General features: G+C 50.2%; 1 protein-coding gene across 1 annotated transcript; it reads right to left on the minus strand.

The window, feature by feature from the left end:
• Nucleotides 1-824: 824 nt before the first annotated feature.
• DEDD (death effector domain containing) lies at nt 825-17,555 on the minus strand. Its single transcript, XM_088464011.1, has 5 exons — nt 17,330-17,555; nt 12,514-12,914; nt 3,885-3,992; nt 3,647-3,793; nt 825-2,672 (listed from the first exon to the last, which is right to left on the minus strand). The coding sequence occupies exons 2-5, from the start codon at nt 12,836-12,838 to the stop codon at nt 2,296-2,298; spliced, it is 957 nt and encodes a 318-aa protein (XP_088320137.1). The 5' UTR covers nt 12,839-12,914; nt 17,330-17,555; the 3' UTR covers nt 825-2,295.
• Nucleotides 17,556-18,338: the final 783 nt, after the last annotated feature.

Raw genomic sequence — 18,338 nt, forward strand, 5'->3', positions numbered from 1 at the left:
GGTTCCCCACCCACCATTGGTAGCAGTGAGGCTGCAATGTCCCCCCCCCCAGTGCTTAGTCCCACCCCTGACAGCCCACCAAGCTCTGATGTCTCACAGCAGGGACAGCCATTGATTGTTGCGTACCATCAATGGTTCCCAAGTCAATGGTTTCGTACCATCGATGTTAACCCACCAATGGCCATCTGTGTGATTTTCAAGGTCTATATATTAATCTCTAGACTAGAGAGTAAGAATGAAGGTTAGGGTGAGATGAGCTATAAGGAGCCAGAAAGCACTCCTATGGTAATAACATTGTTATAGCAGATGGGATCTACGTCGCTCTGCCATAACATGGTAATCGATAAAAGACAGCGGGTCTGGGTGCATAGTCACATGACAGGGATCTATAATATATATATTACGTGTGGTGCAATCTCAGGGCCAGATTCATTACCGATCGCAACTGCGATTACGCACGCAGACGTGTCAGTGCGTTTGAACGCCATTACAGGGGCGTGCATAAATTAGCCACTGCGATGCCAGACGCAGCTTAAATATTCATAGCGTGCGATGAGGTTAGAAATTCCTGAGTAAGGTCCGACCTTGTGCAAGTGTGCGTGAGGCTCCGATGTTTTCCCAGACTTGCAAAGGTATTACGGATGTGTGTATGGGGAAGTGGGCGTCCTTATGTTGTGCTGCGACGTCATAGTGATCGCAGACAACATATTTTCGCAGCAGGACCGGGTGCGAAATCGCAGCCGCCATCTGTAATGAATCAGTCCCGCAGTTCATTAAGTCAGGAGGAAGAAAAACAAAATAAGAAAAGAAAAATGACTGCAAACTTTAAGAACAAAATCTTTTTACTGTTATGAAGCAGCCGAGAGGGCAAAGTAAATGGATAGGAAGGTGTAACACTGACACAGACGTACAGACGTGAGGTCGGACAATACCACATACAGAAACAGTCTATGCAAAATAAAGTTCTCTTAAAATGCGCCATCGACTATCGTCTGCTCACATCCTGAACACAACGTACAATCAGATCTTCTCCTGCTCCTAATTAATATGCAGAGTCCTAGAGACGCCCCGTAGTCATCGCAACTATTGCCAATTGACATTTATAAGTGCCCAAAGTTGCAAAGGATGCTGGGAAGAGGACGGCAGGGCGATCTGTCTCCCCCGTTTAGAGTCCAGTAAACACACTGTAGAACATTTAAAGTCACAACTTAAAGACAGCTGCAGACACTGATCATGTAAACTTGGTTTAGTTTTGTTTTTTTGCCTTTAAAACAAAAAAAAATGATAACGCCATCCCGCACTTACGAGACGGAGGAAAATGCGATCATGTGTGGCCAAGTATTGCGTTCACTGAAACACCCCACAGAGACGCGACTTTACTATATAAAATAGTCAGGTTTTTTTTCCCCCGACAGACCCGAGGTGAGGTAACGCACGTTACTAATCACAGCAGAATTAAATACGAGGTGATTATGGTTACAGAACATTAAGGCAAGATTGCGTTTGCTACTTGTTACACCGGAAAACTTGTAACCCTCTAAAAAAAAAAAAAAAAAAAAACGAACAAATCACATTGGGAATATCCGGCGGCCACACATGACCTTTCCTCTCGTAAGACGCACAGGTGGAAATTTATTCAATTATTAATTTATAAAAAATAAAATAAAAAATACAAACACTACACAGTTTTAAATGCTTTTTGGGGCCGCAACATGTGACCAGTAAGAGGGTGGCGCCTTCCGAAATACACGTACCAGGGGAACAAAAAAATAAAATAAAAAATTGCGCATACAAATGCCATTTATTACTCAGATGCGAAAATTCCTACACACTTAGTCCTTTACGGAAAGGGTCGGGAGAGATTGCGTCATTGTGTGTGAATATGAATAAATATATATATATATATATATATATATATATATATTTATTTATTTTCACACCCATACATATACACACACACATATATACATATATATATTTACAGAAATATATATCCATATATGTACATAAATATATATATATATATACTTGTTATGATATAGGCGAATATTAACAGCTTGGATGGCCGGTCTACTCCTCAACATACAGGCTCCAAAGCAACACAGTGCTTACCTCATATATATAGATTTATATATTTAATTTTTTTTCCCATACTTTTTAATTATATATCAAAAAAAAAAAAAAAAAAAAAGTACTGAAAACTTAATAGGGCACGAGGGGGAAGTCCGTGAGCCAGGTTTGCCAAACGGTACCGCGATGGAACAGCTTAGCCAACGCGACCTCTGTCGGGGGACGTCACAGCGCAGTTTGCAACATTAAGTTTCGAAGCAGTTTCTGGCGGCCGATTTCATAGTCTTCCTCGTCCACGTTGACGAGTAACTTGATGGCCTCGTGGCCCACCGCCTGCTTTAGAGAGTCTGTGATGAAGACGCCTTTCAGCGCTTCCAGCAAAGAGCCGTTGATGTAGTCGCGCCAGAAGGCGTCAAGGTAGGTGAGCTCGGAGAATTTGATGTCGCAGATGATGGAGCCGAGGTCCCGGGATTTTAGGATGGTGTTGGCCTGGTTGAAGCGTTCAAACTGTCTCTCTAAAGGGTCCTGCTTGTTGGAGAAGACGTTTCCTTGGAGGGCCGTCTCGTGCTGGCAGTACTCTGCTCGGACTCGCAGGCGGATGTCTGAGGGACACAGAAGCACAGTGTGAATGAGTCTTCCGTCGACCAGCGCAAATGCTGGCTATCAGCTGAGAGCAAACACAATGACCTATTGACCTCAAGATTAACGTCCGATTTGTTTACGCTCAAATATAGATGTACAGTTTAGAACTGGGTAACCGGGTCACATTCCGGCTGTTGTGGAACTACAAATCCCAGCAGGGCGAGACCGATCATTCCACAAAAGCAGGAGATATGCCTTGCTGCCTAACGGTTGTAAACAGCGCAACATCGTCTCCTGATTTTTCTGTCCTCTTTAGGATTCAAATCCCAAGTCCCCGATGGAGCTACGTCTATGCAAATGCCATTGTGTCTCCGAGAAGTGCAGGGCCACTTCTAGATCCCTTTCCTATGCCCTTTGCCACTACTAGATCCCTTTCCTATCCCCTTTGCCACTTCTAGATCCCTTTCCTATCCCTTTGCCACTTCTAGATCCCTTTCCTTTCCCATTTGCCACTTCTAGATCCCTTTCCTTTCCCATTTGCCACTTCTAGATCCCTTTCCTATCCCCTTTGCCACTTCTAGATCCCTTTCCTATCCCTTTGCCACTTCTAGATCCCTTTCCTATGCCCTTTGCCGCTTCTAGATCCCTTTCCTATCCCTTTGCCGCTTCTAGATCCCTTTCCTATCCCTTTGCCACTTCTAGATCCCTTTCCTATCCCTTTGCCACTTCTAGATCCCTTTCCTATCCCTTTGCCACTTCTAGATCCCTTTCCTATCCCTTTGCCACTTCTAGATCCCTTTCCTATCCCCTTTGCCACTTCTAGATCCCTTTCCTATCCCTTTGCCACTTCTAGATCCCTTTCCTATCCCTTTGCCACTTCTAGATCCCTTTCCTATCTCTATGGTCCCATACACATAAATATATAAACATTAAATCTCATCTTATGAAGTGGTAAAGATACTGGAGTACAGGTGATCGCTGTGTGGCCACTTACCGCATGTCTGCTTCTCCTTGGGATCGGGCGTGTTTGATTTCCGCCTCTTCCTCTGACTGCTGAGGGGTGGTCTACCGCGGCCGGGCCTTTTCGTGCAGATCTGGGCTCCAGAGGGGGAAGTGCAGACCACCGGATGGTGTGGCGACGCTGGCAGCGGAGGAGGGTAAAGAGGGCAGATAGTGACACACGTGTTCAAATCATGGCATCCCAAAACACCAGATAAAATGAAGTCTCTTACCAGCCGTGCGTGGCTGCTCTGTTCCGGGCTCCGCGCTGCTGTGCATCCGCGGCGTTACGTAGTGAATAGAGGTCTCCTCGAGGTATTTATCTACAAGATCTGGGCACACTGCAAACAGAGAAAGAGTTTGTGTGATTCCAGATACCGCAAAGACGCGTCTGCCTTACGGGTATGACTGTAGCCCAGGGGTCTTCAACCTTGGCCCTCCAGCTGCTGTGGAACTACACATCCCAGCATGCACTGCCACCTTTTTGATATAACAGCATGCTCAAACTATGGCAGTGCATGCTGGGATGTGTAGTTCAACAGCAGCTGGAGGGCCAAGGTTGAAGACCCCTGCTGTAGCCCATCAAACACCAACACATTCCAGTTTCCAGGGAAGAGAGAGTACCATTTAATGTGACAGCATCAATAGTGTGTCTGCTGCCATCTTGTGGCAGAATAAGGTACTGCAGAAAACAGGACAGCTACCATCAATTTGGTAGTTGAACAGTTTACAGCAGTGGGAGAGATGTATGGAACACCTAAGTGGTATCTGCGGACGTTCTGTGCGCTGATACCGCTTCTCCCCCATGTCAATCAACACTAGGCTGATTGCGCTCTGTGTTCAGGCAGAGATCACCAGAGGGGGGAGTGAAATCGATGAGATGATGTTCATATATCTCATCGTTAGTGCTTCCTGCTTCGCCTCGGTAAAGGGGTGAAGCAGGAAACTTTACCATAATACATCTCCCTCCAGTGTTTCCAAAACTTGTTCCTCGGGGAGCACTAACAGTGTATGCTTTCCATTTTTCCTAGTAGGTGCACAGGTGTAGTCATTACTGGCTGACACATTAAAACAAAAAAAAAAAAAAAAAACACTTGAGCCAATTATTTCACTTGTGATTCTGTGATCAGATCTGGAAAACATGCACTGTTAGTGCTCCCCGAGAAATTAATTTGGGAAACACTGTTGTACAGTAAAGGCCCTCGTACACTAAACGACGAATTGCCGGATCCTGTGATGGAATCGGACGCGCCGACCGGCGGCCATCAATGTTCCGCGAACCGTCGGACGATCAGTGAAACTCTCCATGTTAAATGTCACCGATTTGCAAATCATGATCAGATTTTCATTGTGATTGACAAATCAGTGAAATTCAACATGTTGGATTTTACCGATCCAGAGACGCCAGAATGCAGAATCGCGGCAATCCGCCCCTTTACACACCAATGTCATGTTTTTCTTCATTACCCCCAAACACACAGATTTGTGCCCTAATATTCCTGTGTAGTGGTCAAAACAAGAGATATGGTAAGAACTTACCTTTGTTATCTCTGTTTCTACGAAGTCCATAGGGTCCACAGGGTTGACCTTGGGGATATAGCTGGATCAGGATCCATGGGCACCACACAGTTAAGCTTTTAGCTCCCAGGATGCACTTGGGTCCTCCTCTATACCCCGCCCCCGAGCCACAGGCACCTCAGTTGGTAAGCAGCCTAGGCCGGAGGAGAATATGGAACAGAGAGAAGGAAGACTGGAACACACAAGAAACCATACTCACAGAAATGGGAGACGGAAAACCGGTGACCAGCCACACAGCCCATTTGAAGCCAGGTGCGTCAGGGCGGGCGCCCTGTGGACCCTATGGACTTCGTAGAAACAGAGATAACAAAGGTAAGTTCTTACCATATCTCTTGTTTTCTACTTCAGGATCCATAGGGGGTCCACAGGGTTGACCTTGGGGATGTCCCAAAGTAGTTCAACTAAGGGCGGGGACGCTCCTGTGCTGAAAGGAGCACCCGGCGCCCAAAGGATGCATCCTGAGAGGCGAAGGTGTCAAACGCATAGAACCTCAAAAACGTTTGAATTGAAGACCAAGTGGCCGCCTTACACAGCTGAACAGCAGAGGCGCCACGTCTAGCAGCCCAAGAGGGACCCACAGAACGAGTGGAATGAGCCTTAACAGAAGCTGGCACAGGTAAACCCTCCTGTGCATAAGCCTCACAAATAACGGAACGAAGCCAACGGGCTAACGTTTGTTTGTTGGCAGGCCAACCCCTCTTGTGAAAACCAAAGAGGATAAACAAGGAATCAGACTTCCTAACCGAAGCCGTCCGGTCTACATAAATTCTAAGCGCCCGGACCACATCTAAGGAAGTCTCACCAGCTGAAAGATCAGGGGACTGAAAAGCTGGCACAACATGTTCCTGATTAATGTGGAACTTCGAGACCACTTTGGGCAAAAACTCAGGACGAGTGCGGAGCACCGCTCTGTCCCGGTGAAAAATCAGGAAAGGAGGGCGACAGGAAAGCGCCCCCAATTCAGACACCCTCCTGGCTGAAGCAATTGCCAGGAGAAAAACCGTCTTAAATGTCAGCCACTTGAGCTCCACCGACTCAAGAGGCTCAAACGGAGGACCCTGCAGGACCCGTAGCACCACTGCCAAGTCCCAAGGAGCCACAGGAGGCACAAAGGGAGGCTGGATCCTGAGAACACCTTGGAAAAAGGTGTGAACGTCTGGCAGTATTGCAATCCGCCGTTGAAACCACACGGACAAGGCGGACACATGAACCTTCAGAGATGCAAGGCGTAAGCCGAGGTCCAATCCTGACTGAAGAAATTCCAAGATCCTAGAAACTCGGAACACCTGAGGATCATAATGTCTAGACTCACACCACTGAAAGTAAGTGTGCCACACTCTGTGATAAATCCGTGCTGAAGCAGGCTTGCGTGCCCTGAGCATGGTACCAATAACCGAACTGGAGAAGCCCGAGACCTCAAGACGGCTGTCTCAAGAGCCACGCCGTCAAAGACAGCCGACCCAGATCCGGGTAAAGGCAGGGCCCCTGAGACAACAGGTCCCGACGCTGAGGAAGAAGGTACGGCGAGTCGATGGAGAGGCTCCTGAGATCGGAGTACCAAGGCCGTCTGGGCCACGCCGGAGCCACCAGCACGAGCGTGCCGCCGTCCTGCTTGAATTTCTGCAGAACCCGAGGAAGTAGGGATATCGGAGGAAACAGATACGCCAGGTGAAAAGACCATTTCACCGACAGCGCGTCCACCAGACTTGCGCCTGCGTCTCTTGTCCTTGACCCGTAAACGGGCAACTTGTGATTGTGACGGGAGGCCATCAAGTCCAGCTCTGGCAGTCCCCATCCGTCCACGAGTAGCTGAAACACCTCTGGGTGAAGCGACCATTCCCCAAGATGCACGTCGTGACGGCTGAGGAAGTCCGCTTCCCAATTGAGGACTCCAGGGATGAAGACCGCCGAGATCGCTGGAATGTGACCCTCCGCCCACGTCAGGATGCGAGACACCTCCGACATCGCTGCCCGACTGCGAGTTCCGCCTTGGTGGTTGATATACGCCACCGTGGTGGCGTTGTCGGACTGCACCTGTACCGCCCTTCCTTGAAGCGCGGGGCCGGACGACTGCAGGGCCCTGTATACTGCCCGCAGTTCCAGGATGTTGATGGGAAGAAGTGCTTCTTCCGCAGACCAACGACCCTGGAGAGACAATGAGCCGGTCACTGCCCCCCAACCCCGGAGACTGGCATCGGTCGTGAGCAGGACCCAGTCCGGGATCCAAAAGGGGTGCCCCTCGACGAGATGAGCAGTCTGAAGCCACCAAGCCAAAGATTTCCGAACGTCCGGAGACAACACCAGCACCTGAGAGCGGATCCGGTGAGGTAACCCGTTCCATTCCGATAGAATCAGCCCCTGCAGGGGCCGGGAATGGAACTGGGCAAATTCCACCATGTCGAATGTCGACACCATGGACCCCAGAACTCTCATAGCCGAATGGACCGACAGGCGGCAACTGCTCAGGCAACTGTGTATCCGCAGCTGTAGGGAGGCGACATTCTCCGGAGTCAGGAAGATCCTTTGCTGACGCGAATCCAGCAGGGCTCCCAAATGAACCATCCGCTGTGATGGAATCAGGGAGGACTTTTTCCAATTTATCAGCCACCCGTGCGCTTGTAGGCAAGCGATCGTCAGGTGGAGATGTTGAAGCAGTACCTCCGGGGAGCTCGCCAGCAACAGGAGGTTGTCCAGATACGGCAGCAGCCGTACATTCCGGTTCCGAAGATGTGCGTCCATGACCGCCATAATCTTCGTGAACACCCTCGGTGCCATGGAGAGACCAAAGGGCAGCGCCCGCAACTGATAGTGGTGTTGAAGGATAGCGAACCTCAGATACCGCTGGTGCGAAGATGCTATCGGAACATGGAGGTAGGCGTCCTGGATGTCCAGGGACACCATGTAATCCCCCGGTTCCATCGCCAGAATGATGGAACGTAACGTTTCCATCCTGAACTTGGGAACTCTGAGGAATTTGTTCAGAGACTTCAAGTTGAGGATAGGGCGATGAGAACCATTGGGTTTCTGCACCAGAAACAGAGACGAATAATACCCCGTCCCTCGTTGTGATTGAGGAACGGGAACAATGACCCCTGCTTTCAGCAAGGACTCTATAGCCTCCTGAACCTGTAACGCCTTGGTCTTGTCCTGAGAAGGACTCGTGCAGAAAAACTGGTGGGGTGGTCTGTGCCGAAAAGACAGGGCGTACCCCTGAGAGACCACTTCTCGAACCCAGGCATCCGTGGTGGTATTGTGCCAGCACTGGGCAAATAGAAGAAGTCGGCCTCCCACTCTGAGGTCCCTCAGAGGGAGGCCCGTCCCATCAGGCCGCAGGTTTATCTTCCTGCTTGGAAGAAGGGCGCCGAGCACTCCAGGCTTGCTTCTTGGGTTTAGAGGCCGTCTTACTCGCAGACTGTCTTGGGAAGGACTGACCTTTCGCCTTACCCTGAACCAGAAAGGAACGAAAAGCCGAACTCCTAACCTTAGCAGGCAGTGCCGCCGAAGGGAGGAAGGCCGACTTGGATTTAGCCAGGGTATCCACTATTTTGTCCAAGTCCGGACCAAATAGTAATTCCCCATTGAAAGGTAAGGCCTCCAGACCTTTCTTTGAATCAGAGTCCGCTCTCCAGGACCGCAACCATAAGGATCGGCGGGCAGACACCGCTGCAGCCGATACCCGCGAGGTCAGTAGACTAGCATCTAAAGAAGCTTCTCCAATGTAAGAAGCAGCGTCCCTCATTTGTCCCAACAATGCCCACTGGACATCCGGAGCATCGTCCGGGAAGGTATCTTCCAATGCATTGGCCCACCCCTCAATGGCCTTGGCCACCCAGGAGATGGCCATGGACGGTCGGGCCACCGCCCCGGAGAGGGAGTAAATAGACTTTAAGCAAGTCTCAACTGTCCGTGGGATCCTTCAGCGAGGATATCGACGGTAATGGTAAGGTAGCGCCCCGAGTTAAACGGGTGACATGGGAATCCACCGCCGGTGGAGTTTCCCATTTTTTACAATGTGCCTCAGGGAAGGGATAATTAGAAGCCAACCGCTTCTGAGGAAGGAATCTCTTACTGGGCGCCTGCCAAGCTACCGCCATATGATCCGTCAACTGATCCGACAGGGGAAACACCGCAGAAGCCACCTTAGTTTTTTTGAAACTAGGAAACTTCGACTTAGGAACCGGTGCCTCATCCTCTATAAGAAGAATAGCTCGCACCGCCCTAACTAGTGCTCGCACATTAATGGACGACTTGGTATCCATTTCCTGGACCGAGGCGTCCGAGTCAGTGTCATCAGGGACCTCCCCATCATCTGAGGAACCCTCTGAGTCCGATACCTGAGCAGCCCGTGTCATGAGTGGGCGTTTTGAAATCCTAGAAGGCATGTCAGTCTGCAACATTGACTGAAAAGCCGAGGAAGCGGCCGCCAAATTTTGCACGGAGTTGGAGAGCACATCCACCCAGGGTGGAGGCGTCGCCATAGGGGCCTGAAAAGGTACCACAGGCTGCTGCGGCACAGGGGAAGCCTGTATATACACAGGCAACCCCGCATAGGGACCCACTGACTGAGACCCAGGAGGACTCTGCAATAACTGCGGGACACCCGGGGAATGAGGGATGGTCGGCTGGGGTAACGCCCTAGTAGGGAGAGCAGTCGGGACCGATAGACGGTCCGCAATAGACACCAGCACTTGAGAAAACATCGCCCACGGTGGTTCCTGCGTCAGAGAAGGTCTGGATGGGCCAGGAGCCACCTGGCATCGACTACACAGGCCATCCTGTGACAAATCCTCCCTATCCACTCCTGCAGAACAGCGTCCGCAGGAGGCCAACACCGGAGCCACTGAGCGCTCAACCTCCTCGTCTGACATGACAGAATATATCTGGCAACAGGGCAGAAGTAAACGCACTCACCGGTGTGCTGAACAACAGCCCACAATATGGCACTGTGTAGCACACAACTGTATGTGACGGACCTCACAAATACGTGATCTATATAAGTGAGGTCAGTAGAAACGCCCCTCCCCCACACACCTGTAGGGCTTGTAGGAGAAGGAAAGGGATAGGTATAAGCTGACAGTAAGCGGAAAATAAGCACAGACAGGCAGCACTAGCAAAAGTCACATACCATGCAGGAAGATATACTCACTGCACCTTTCCACTACAATCAACCTACCCAGATTCAGTGTCTGGGAGGGCTATAGCGCTGTGTACACTCTCCTTAAATCGGGGGAGAGGTACACAGGGGGACCGGTCCGCGTGCTCCCTGAGATCTGCGCTGCCACATAGAAAATGGCCCCCAGAGACCTCAGAGGAGGAGTGGCCGAAGAGACTGCAGCTCAGCGACGCCAGACTGCGTGTTGAAAGGCGCGCTGAGCTGAGGGGAGGAGCCGCTGTACAGGGAAGGCTTCCTCCCCTGGCTGGCCATAACCCCAGGGATGCTGGCTTCCCGCATGCCTGTTAACCCTGGTGGTCTAGTGGTCCCACGGGTTATGGGGGGCCCGCCGCCACTGCCAGCAGCCTCCGGTCTGTCCCCAGGACCGGAGGCTAAAGGACTGCATTTTAAGGCATTCCGCGCGCCGCCGCTAGCCAGCGACGCGCGGCTTACCTGAATCCCCGGCGACTCCGGCAGCAGTCCTGGGAGGTAGACAGAGTCCGGCTAGCACGGACTCTGTCCTCCCACCGCGATCCCCAGATCAGTACTGGCGTCGCGGCGCCAGTCGGGGATCAGAGCGGCAGCGTGGGCGTCTGAATAGACAGCCCTTCGCTGCCGTCTGTAGTAAAAAGAAAGATTAAATAAACAAAATCTAAAAAAAGCTTCTGGGGGCTGCTCCTGCAGCCCCCCCTGCGCGGTGACCGACTCCGGCCGGGCACCAACTTACACTGGGGTGCCTGTGGCTCGGGGGCGGGGTATAGAGGAGGACCCAAGTGCATCCTGGGAGCTAAAAGCTTAACTGTGTGGTGCCCATGGATCCTGATCCAGCTATATCCCCAAGGTCAACCCTGTGGACCCCCTATGGACCCTGAAGTAGAAACATAAAACTTTATAATGAGTTTATTTTATGTGTTTTCTGATCACTTTCTTTCAATTGACCCAAAAATGAAAAAACTAATTTGGGTCACAATGAGACAAGCGAAATAAACTGCACATCAGGGGGTACATTTACTAAAGTGCGCTTTCTGGCAGTAACCAATCAGATTATACTTATTTATCTAGCAACTTCTAGAAGATAATAGCTAGAATCTGACTGGTTGCTATGGCCAACAACTCACCTTGGGCAACAAATCCAATTCTAAATGCCGGCACTTTAGTAAATAGACCCCCAGGTGTCACACTGGTGACACCAGTCTCTCTCTCTCTCTCAAAGCAAAAGTCTCCCCGTCACACGAGAACCACATCAGATGCAGAAGATCCATGCCTTACAGGAAGGGGAGGGAAACACTCCGTCCCACAATCAGGACAGTAATGTGGTTACTATTAGTACGCTCCCATGTTTTTTATGGCATTGCGCAGTTTATGCCCCATGTGATGGAATAGGTGCTTCAAACAATTCCACTAAAATATACACATTTTGGGTGGCGAAAAACCCCTTGGCACATTGGATTTACATTTTAAATGAGCCCATAAGCGGTATGGTACAAATCGACGATGCTCAGGATGTTGACACTAACAAACGGTTAACACTGTGACTGTCGATAGTTGGTATGTCGACAGTGCCGGTTTCTATGGACTGATCAGTTATCCTAATCGCAGCATAACCCTAAAATTGGCAAAAAAAAAAACAACTGGAGACGTTAACATAACAATGTCGGCCTTCTGGTGTCGACCTGATGGGGGTATAACACTATAACCCAATTACACCTGTACTCTATATCCAAAAGTCGAATCCCAGCACAGTATTAATCAACGTCCTATGACATACTGATCGGCTACTTAATTTCCCATAAGGGGGATTAGATTGTGAGCTTCACTGGTGCAGGAAGTGGTGCGTATATATAATATATATATATATATATATATATATATATATATATATATATAGGGACAACATATTACGCAGCTCTAACAGTCCCTATATCAGTGCTCCAGTGTGGGGACTGCTCCGCCATTGAAACTTTTCCATCCTTAGCTGATATCAGACACTTATCCCTCCAGCTGTCTCGGTGGGCAAACAGCCAATCTGCTGGTCGGGGGGTGGGGTATTTGAACAAGAACATATAGGTTTTAGATGCACCCCACGTATGAGAAGCGGGGACTCTCCGACCCTCTCCGGGGTGTGTACTCACCAGCCCTCCTCCTTTTCAGCGTTACATAAGGCAGTAAGTCATGCCGGGTTATGATCCTCAGTAGCTGTAGTACTTGGCGAAAGTTAGACTCGTCGCAGCGGCCCTGCCTCTCCAGAGCCAGCAGAAAGTCCCGGCCGCTGCGTATCATCCCCCTCTCGTAATCGTCTATAACGTCCACAAACAGAAAGGAGAGGACGCGCACGTCTCTGTGAGTCAGGTGTGTCCCCACGATGTCAAACATCTGGTGTAAGCTGTACAGTCCGTGCTCTCTGTCGCCCGTCTCCTCGGGCCAGGCCTGCTCCCGGCTCCGCTTCAGGTGGGCCATCTCCGGGCGGCAAGTCCTGGGCGCAATCCTCCTTCCTTCTCACCCGCCTCCGACAAAAGGAAATGTGGATTTGTCTCTAGAGGGGAGAGGAGAACAATTAGGACAGGAACATGGATGTCTCGTATTTACTGTACATATCATTCAAGGTGTATTAATGACTAATGCTATAGATAATGACAGCTACGAAGTCTATCCTAACCCTATGTTACTAGCTTCTTCACAGGCAACTCTTATTTGGCCCGTTCTCAAGGGAGAAGTATCCAGCCAAGAATAAGTGATTCATTATATGGCCGAGAGACTGCGTGGAGCAGAAAAATGCTTTTTTATTGGCAAAACACTGGCGATAATCAGCCACAACTCCTATAAGCCGGCAATGATGGTCACTGCCCTACACTTTAGCTTCAAAAAAAATCTGAAGACAGGTGGTGAACAAAACTGACCCAGACTCTTACAAAAGTCATAAAAGGACTATAAAATAATGTCCGAGTATAGGTTAAGCATTGTTTTATTACAGAGATTTGCGCCATCGTCCGTGGGGATATAAATCCAATCTGCGTACATTATATATGCACAATAACGAACAGACAGTAAAGTACATTTCATCTGATGCTGAGTTATGCGACCAAATTGAAATGAAGCACAGGACACATTATGATAACACACGTTAGTCCAACATGACAACTTGGGCATTCACAACCTCAGTCTGTACCCCCGCCCGCCTGCCCGGGGCTGATAACGCAGTCAGCGCAGAGATTAAGCGCGTGCAAGGGTTTCAGAACGCGAATGAAATACTCAGTAGATCATGAAGTCTTCGGACCATAGTTCATTCATTGTTTATTGAGGGTTCAATGTTTCTCCTGTCTGCTAAATGCTACTGACCCTACATACAGCTACATACGTTGATCAGTATCTTACATATGTGTCACGTGTTACCTAAGTCACAGATCTACAGCAAATACATATTTGGCCTACAGCAAAGGTTACAGCTGAAGGAGAGCTGTATGTCACATTATATATCTCCAAAGGAATAGCTATCAGTTACCTTATTACAAGAACAAATCGAATGTACAACATTTGATTCATACAAAGGTGCATTTAACACTACACATCTTCAAGTTTCTGTATGACCATAACATCACATGCCTACTGCGGGACCCTGCTCCATCCCCTATATACCTCTCAGTCTGTGGCTTCCTGATGCCTCCATTCCCCTCCTCACATCATGTCACTGCCCCTGTCACATGCAGCCCTGTCCTCACTAACACATCACTCATCTCCTGATATACTCTGTGCTGCTGGGGACCCTGCTCCTTCCACTATATAACTCTCAGTCTGTGGCTTCCTGCTGCCCCCATTCCCCTCCTCACATGTCACTGCCCCTGTCACATGCAGCCCTGTCCTCACTGACATATCACTCATCTCCTGATATACTCTGTGCTGCTGGGGACCCTGCTCCTTCCACTATATAACTCTCAGTATGTGGCTTCCTGCTGCCTCCATTCCCCTCCTCACATCATGTCACTGCCCCTGTCACATGCAGCCCTGTCCTCACTGACATATCACTCGTCTCCTGATATACTCTGTGCTGCTGGGGACCCTGCTCCTCCCACTATATACCTCTCAGTCTGTGACTTCCTGTTGCCTCCATTCCCCTCCTCACATCATGTCACTGCCCCTGTCACATGCAGCCCTGTCCTCACTAACACATCACTCATCTCCTGATATACTCTGTGCTGCTGGGGACCCTGCTCCTTCCACTATATAACTCTCAGTCTGTGGCTTCCTGCTGCCCCCATTCCCCTCCTCACATGTCACTGCCCCTGTCACATGCAGCCCTGTCCTCACTGACATATCACTCATCTCCTGATATACTCTGTGCTGCTGGGGACCCTGCTCCTTCCACTATATAACTCTCAGTATGTGGCTTCCTGCTGCCTCCATTCCCCTCCTCACATCATGTCACTGCCCCTGTCACATGCAGCCCTGTCCTCACTGACATATCACTCGTCTCCTGATATACTCTGTGCTGCTGGGGACCCTGCTCCTCCCACTATATACCTCTCAGTCTGTGACTTCCTGTTGCCTCCATTCCCCTCCTCACATCATGTCACTGCCCCTGTCACATGCAGCCCTGTCCTCACTAACACATCACTCATCTCCTGATATACTCTGTGCTGCTGGGGACCCTGCTCCTCCCACTATATAACTCTCAGTCTGTGACTTCCTGCTGCCTCCATTCCCCTCCTCACATCATGTCACTGCCCCTGTCACATGCAGCCCTGTCCTCACTAACAAATCACCATCTCCTGATATACTCTGTGCTGCTGGGGACCCTGCTCCTCCCACTATATACCTCTCAGTCTGTGGCTTCCTGCTGTAATTCCACTGTAATCCAGCATTCCAAAATATGTGTTACCTAGGAGACAGTAAGCCAATGGCTCAAGCTCTGGACTAAAATTGCTCCAGCACGATGTCATGCTGGGTACACACTGGTGGGTATGTTGTCTGTACAACTGACGAACGATATATCATCCAGGCCATAACCCCGTGTGTACAGCCGATGTATCTGTGAGCTACGTCACACGCAGATATATGGTATATAGTGCACATCTGCACAGACGACCAGACCCAGGCCCTTCGTGTGGCCATGCATATCGGTCAGTCTGACGATAAAATGCACATATACATACACACCAAATCGGTCTGTCAGCAAGTGTGTACCCAGCATAAGACACAGAGGCACCTCCCCATCGTATAGATACATTGCCAGCTTACACTAGCCACATCTAAAGCAGACAGAATTAGGGGGCTGGGGCTGGTCACTGGCTAGTGAGAAGCAGGTAGGTTCAGCGGAGCAGGGGTGGGAGGCCGGGGAGCAGGGAGGGGTATCTGAGGGGAGGGGGCGTTATAGTGAGCTGGGCGGACAAATAATGGTGGCATGAAGGGGAAAGTACCATATATACAGAATGACGGGGATGCAGTGATGAAGGGGTTGTTTAAGGCTGCCTTGGGGCAGTTAGGCATGGTTGAGTATTTGACACGGGGGCAACAGTAGGGCATTTGTGAGCAGTCACGCGGGTCTCGAGGTGGTGGCGACAGCACATTGAGGGCAGCGTTTAGTTGATCTGGGTAAACAAATCGGATTACACAACACAGAGGGGCAAGTGGGGCATCTGGCAAGAGGAGGAGTATTTGGGAGTACTCATGTTGATGCCAGGATGGGGAGGGGGTCGGAGACATGCACTATTGGGTACATCTGGGTAAACAGAAGGGGGTACACCCAGAAGGGGATGTGTGGTACCTGGTAACAGAAGGGCTATTCGGGAGAAGTTGTCCGGGTGCCAGGATGAGGGGGAACGGGACAAAACACACCTGGTAAGGGAAATCTGGGGGTTATTAGGATATGTAACTCTAGAACACAAAGAGGGCACATGGGGTATCAGTGAGGACTCATGTGAGGGCGAGGGGGGCGCAGTTAGGACAGTTTTACGGATAATCTGGGTATGTAGGGCATGGTACGCACAAAAGGGCAGGTTGGGGTATTTGGGAGGTTGTGGGGTGTAGGCGGAGGAGGGGGTTTGGAGTACCAAGTCCTATAAGGGCAGTGGTGAGTACATGCAGAAGGGCAAGTGGGGTATCTGGCAGCAGGAGGGGTATTAGGGGTAAGCGGGAGGAAAGTGTGGGGGGGGGGGGGGGGAGATCGATTAGGGCAATGGAGGACTAATCTGAGTAAGTGCGGCCTGGTACACAGAGGGAACGGTGGGGTATCTGGAAGCAGGAGGGGTATCTGGCAGCAGTCAGGTTTGTGTTATTCCCTGTTAGGCCAATGTCAGGGATAATCTGGACTAGTATACACAGAAAGAATGGTGTGGGGGCATCTGGCAGCAATAGGGGCAAATTGGAGCAGTCAGACTGATGGCAACAGCCCCTGCTAGGACAGATACCCCACCAGATAACTCACTCAGGTGGGTGTCAGGGGGGAGGCTCCGTTACGGCAATGTCGGGGGGCTGATATGAGTAAGTCGGGCCTAGTACACAGAAAGGTAATAATGGGGTATATGGGGTATATGGCTACAGGAGGGTTACATGGGAGCAATGAGATTGGTGCCAGGAAGAGGGGGATCAGGGCAAAGTTGGAGTGGATTTGGGTAATTATGACTTAGTACACACAGAGGGGGGTGGGGGGTATCTGGCAGGAGGGGTAATTGGCAGCAGTGGGTGTCAGGATGTGGCTGGATAGGGGGTATCAGGGCATCTGGGTAAGTAGGGCCTCTCACATCTGGTGGGGTATTTGGGAGCAGTCAGTAGGGTGTCAGTGAGAGGAGGGGGCTGGGGGGGTAATAGGCCCTGTTGGGGCAGTGTCGGGGTGGATCTGGGTAAGTACACATAGGGGTGTAGCTGGTGGGGTATCTGGCAACAGGAGGAGCATTTGGGAGCAGGCCCTGTCCCTGGGAGGGGTGACTAGGCCCAGGGATGGCTGCTGTCTCTTACCCCCAGCCGGCTGCAGGTGCTGTCACCACTGACACCTCCTCTCTGTGCTCTCAGGACGGGGCAGCCATTATGGATCCGTCACCGTCTCTATCAGCAGCAGCAGCACAGGCAGGAGACGGGAACATCCGGGCACCGCTGCCGGGGTGGAGGGGCAGACCCGTTGGAGAAGAAGGAGGAGGAGCTCGTACAGGGATTGGTCCTCTCCGCTCGCCGTAGCTTGGCTTCAGCCTCATTGGTAACGACAACTGCTAGGGCGCCATCCTAGCTGAGGGCCTCGCTCTAGGAGTACGCGGCTTCACCGCCCTTCATTTGCATGGGAGCGGCGGCCATATTGGAAGTGGGCAACCTGGCACCTGAGACTATCTAAGGCCAGTGATTCATAATAATCTAGCTGACATCTGTCTCTATCTAATTTACATGTCAGGTCTTGGTTTATAAAGGATTTGTCCCTGGAGTTTATTTTTTTGTTGACTCTAAAAATGTCCCTAGTTTGCTGCATTGGCCAAAAGATCAATCTAATTTTCTGCATTTTAATAAAGGGTGTGTTCAATAAAGGGTTAAAACATTTGGTGTGTGTCCTCTTGTTTATGTAATATACTGTTTAACTGGAACTACATACTTACCAACTCTCCCTGATTGTCAGGGAGACTCCCTGAAGTACTAGCAATCTCCCTGTCTCCCTGAAGAGCCTATCAATCTCCCTGATTACACCTTACCCCCATTATGTAACTGTGTGTGTGTGTATATATATATAACCCATACATGTATGCATTCAAATGGTATCATTAGTATCATTCCCTGCATTGGGTATAAGGCACAGTGATCCCTATGGCTACATGCATTAGTATCATTTCCCTGCATTGGGTATAAGGCACAATGATCCCTATGGCTACATGCATTAGTATCATTCCCCTGCATTGGGTATAAGGCACAGTGATCCCTATGGCTACATGCATTAGTATCATTTCCATGCATTGGGTATAAGGCACAATGATCCCTATGCCTACAT

The sequence above is a fragment of the Taudactylus pleione genome, unplaced genomic scaffold (assembly GCF_031769625.1).
Source record: "Taudactylus pleione unplaced genomic scaffold, aTauple2 ptg001561l, whole genome shotgun sequence".
NCBI lineage: Eukaryota > Metazoa > Chordata > Amphibia > Anura > Myobatrachidae > Taudactylus > Taudactylus pleione.

What these genes read in the sequence shown, in the direction of transcription:
- DEDD (XM_088464011.1), bottom strand. Translation starts at nt 12,838, where the DNA reads ATGGCCCACCTGAAGCGGAGCCGGGAGCAGGCCTGGCCCGAGGAGACG. An exon ending in GCTGAAAAGGAGGAGGGCTG is followed by an intron (nt 3,993 to 12,513) that starts GTGAGTACACAC and finishes CTCTGTTTGCAG; the next exon opens with TGTGCCCAGATCTTGTAGAT. An exon ending in AGAGCAGCCACGCACGGCTG is followed by an intron (nt 3,794 to 3,884) that starts GTAAGAGACTTC and finishes CTCCGCTGCCAG; the next exon opens with CGTCGCCACACCATCCGGTG.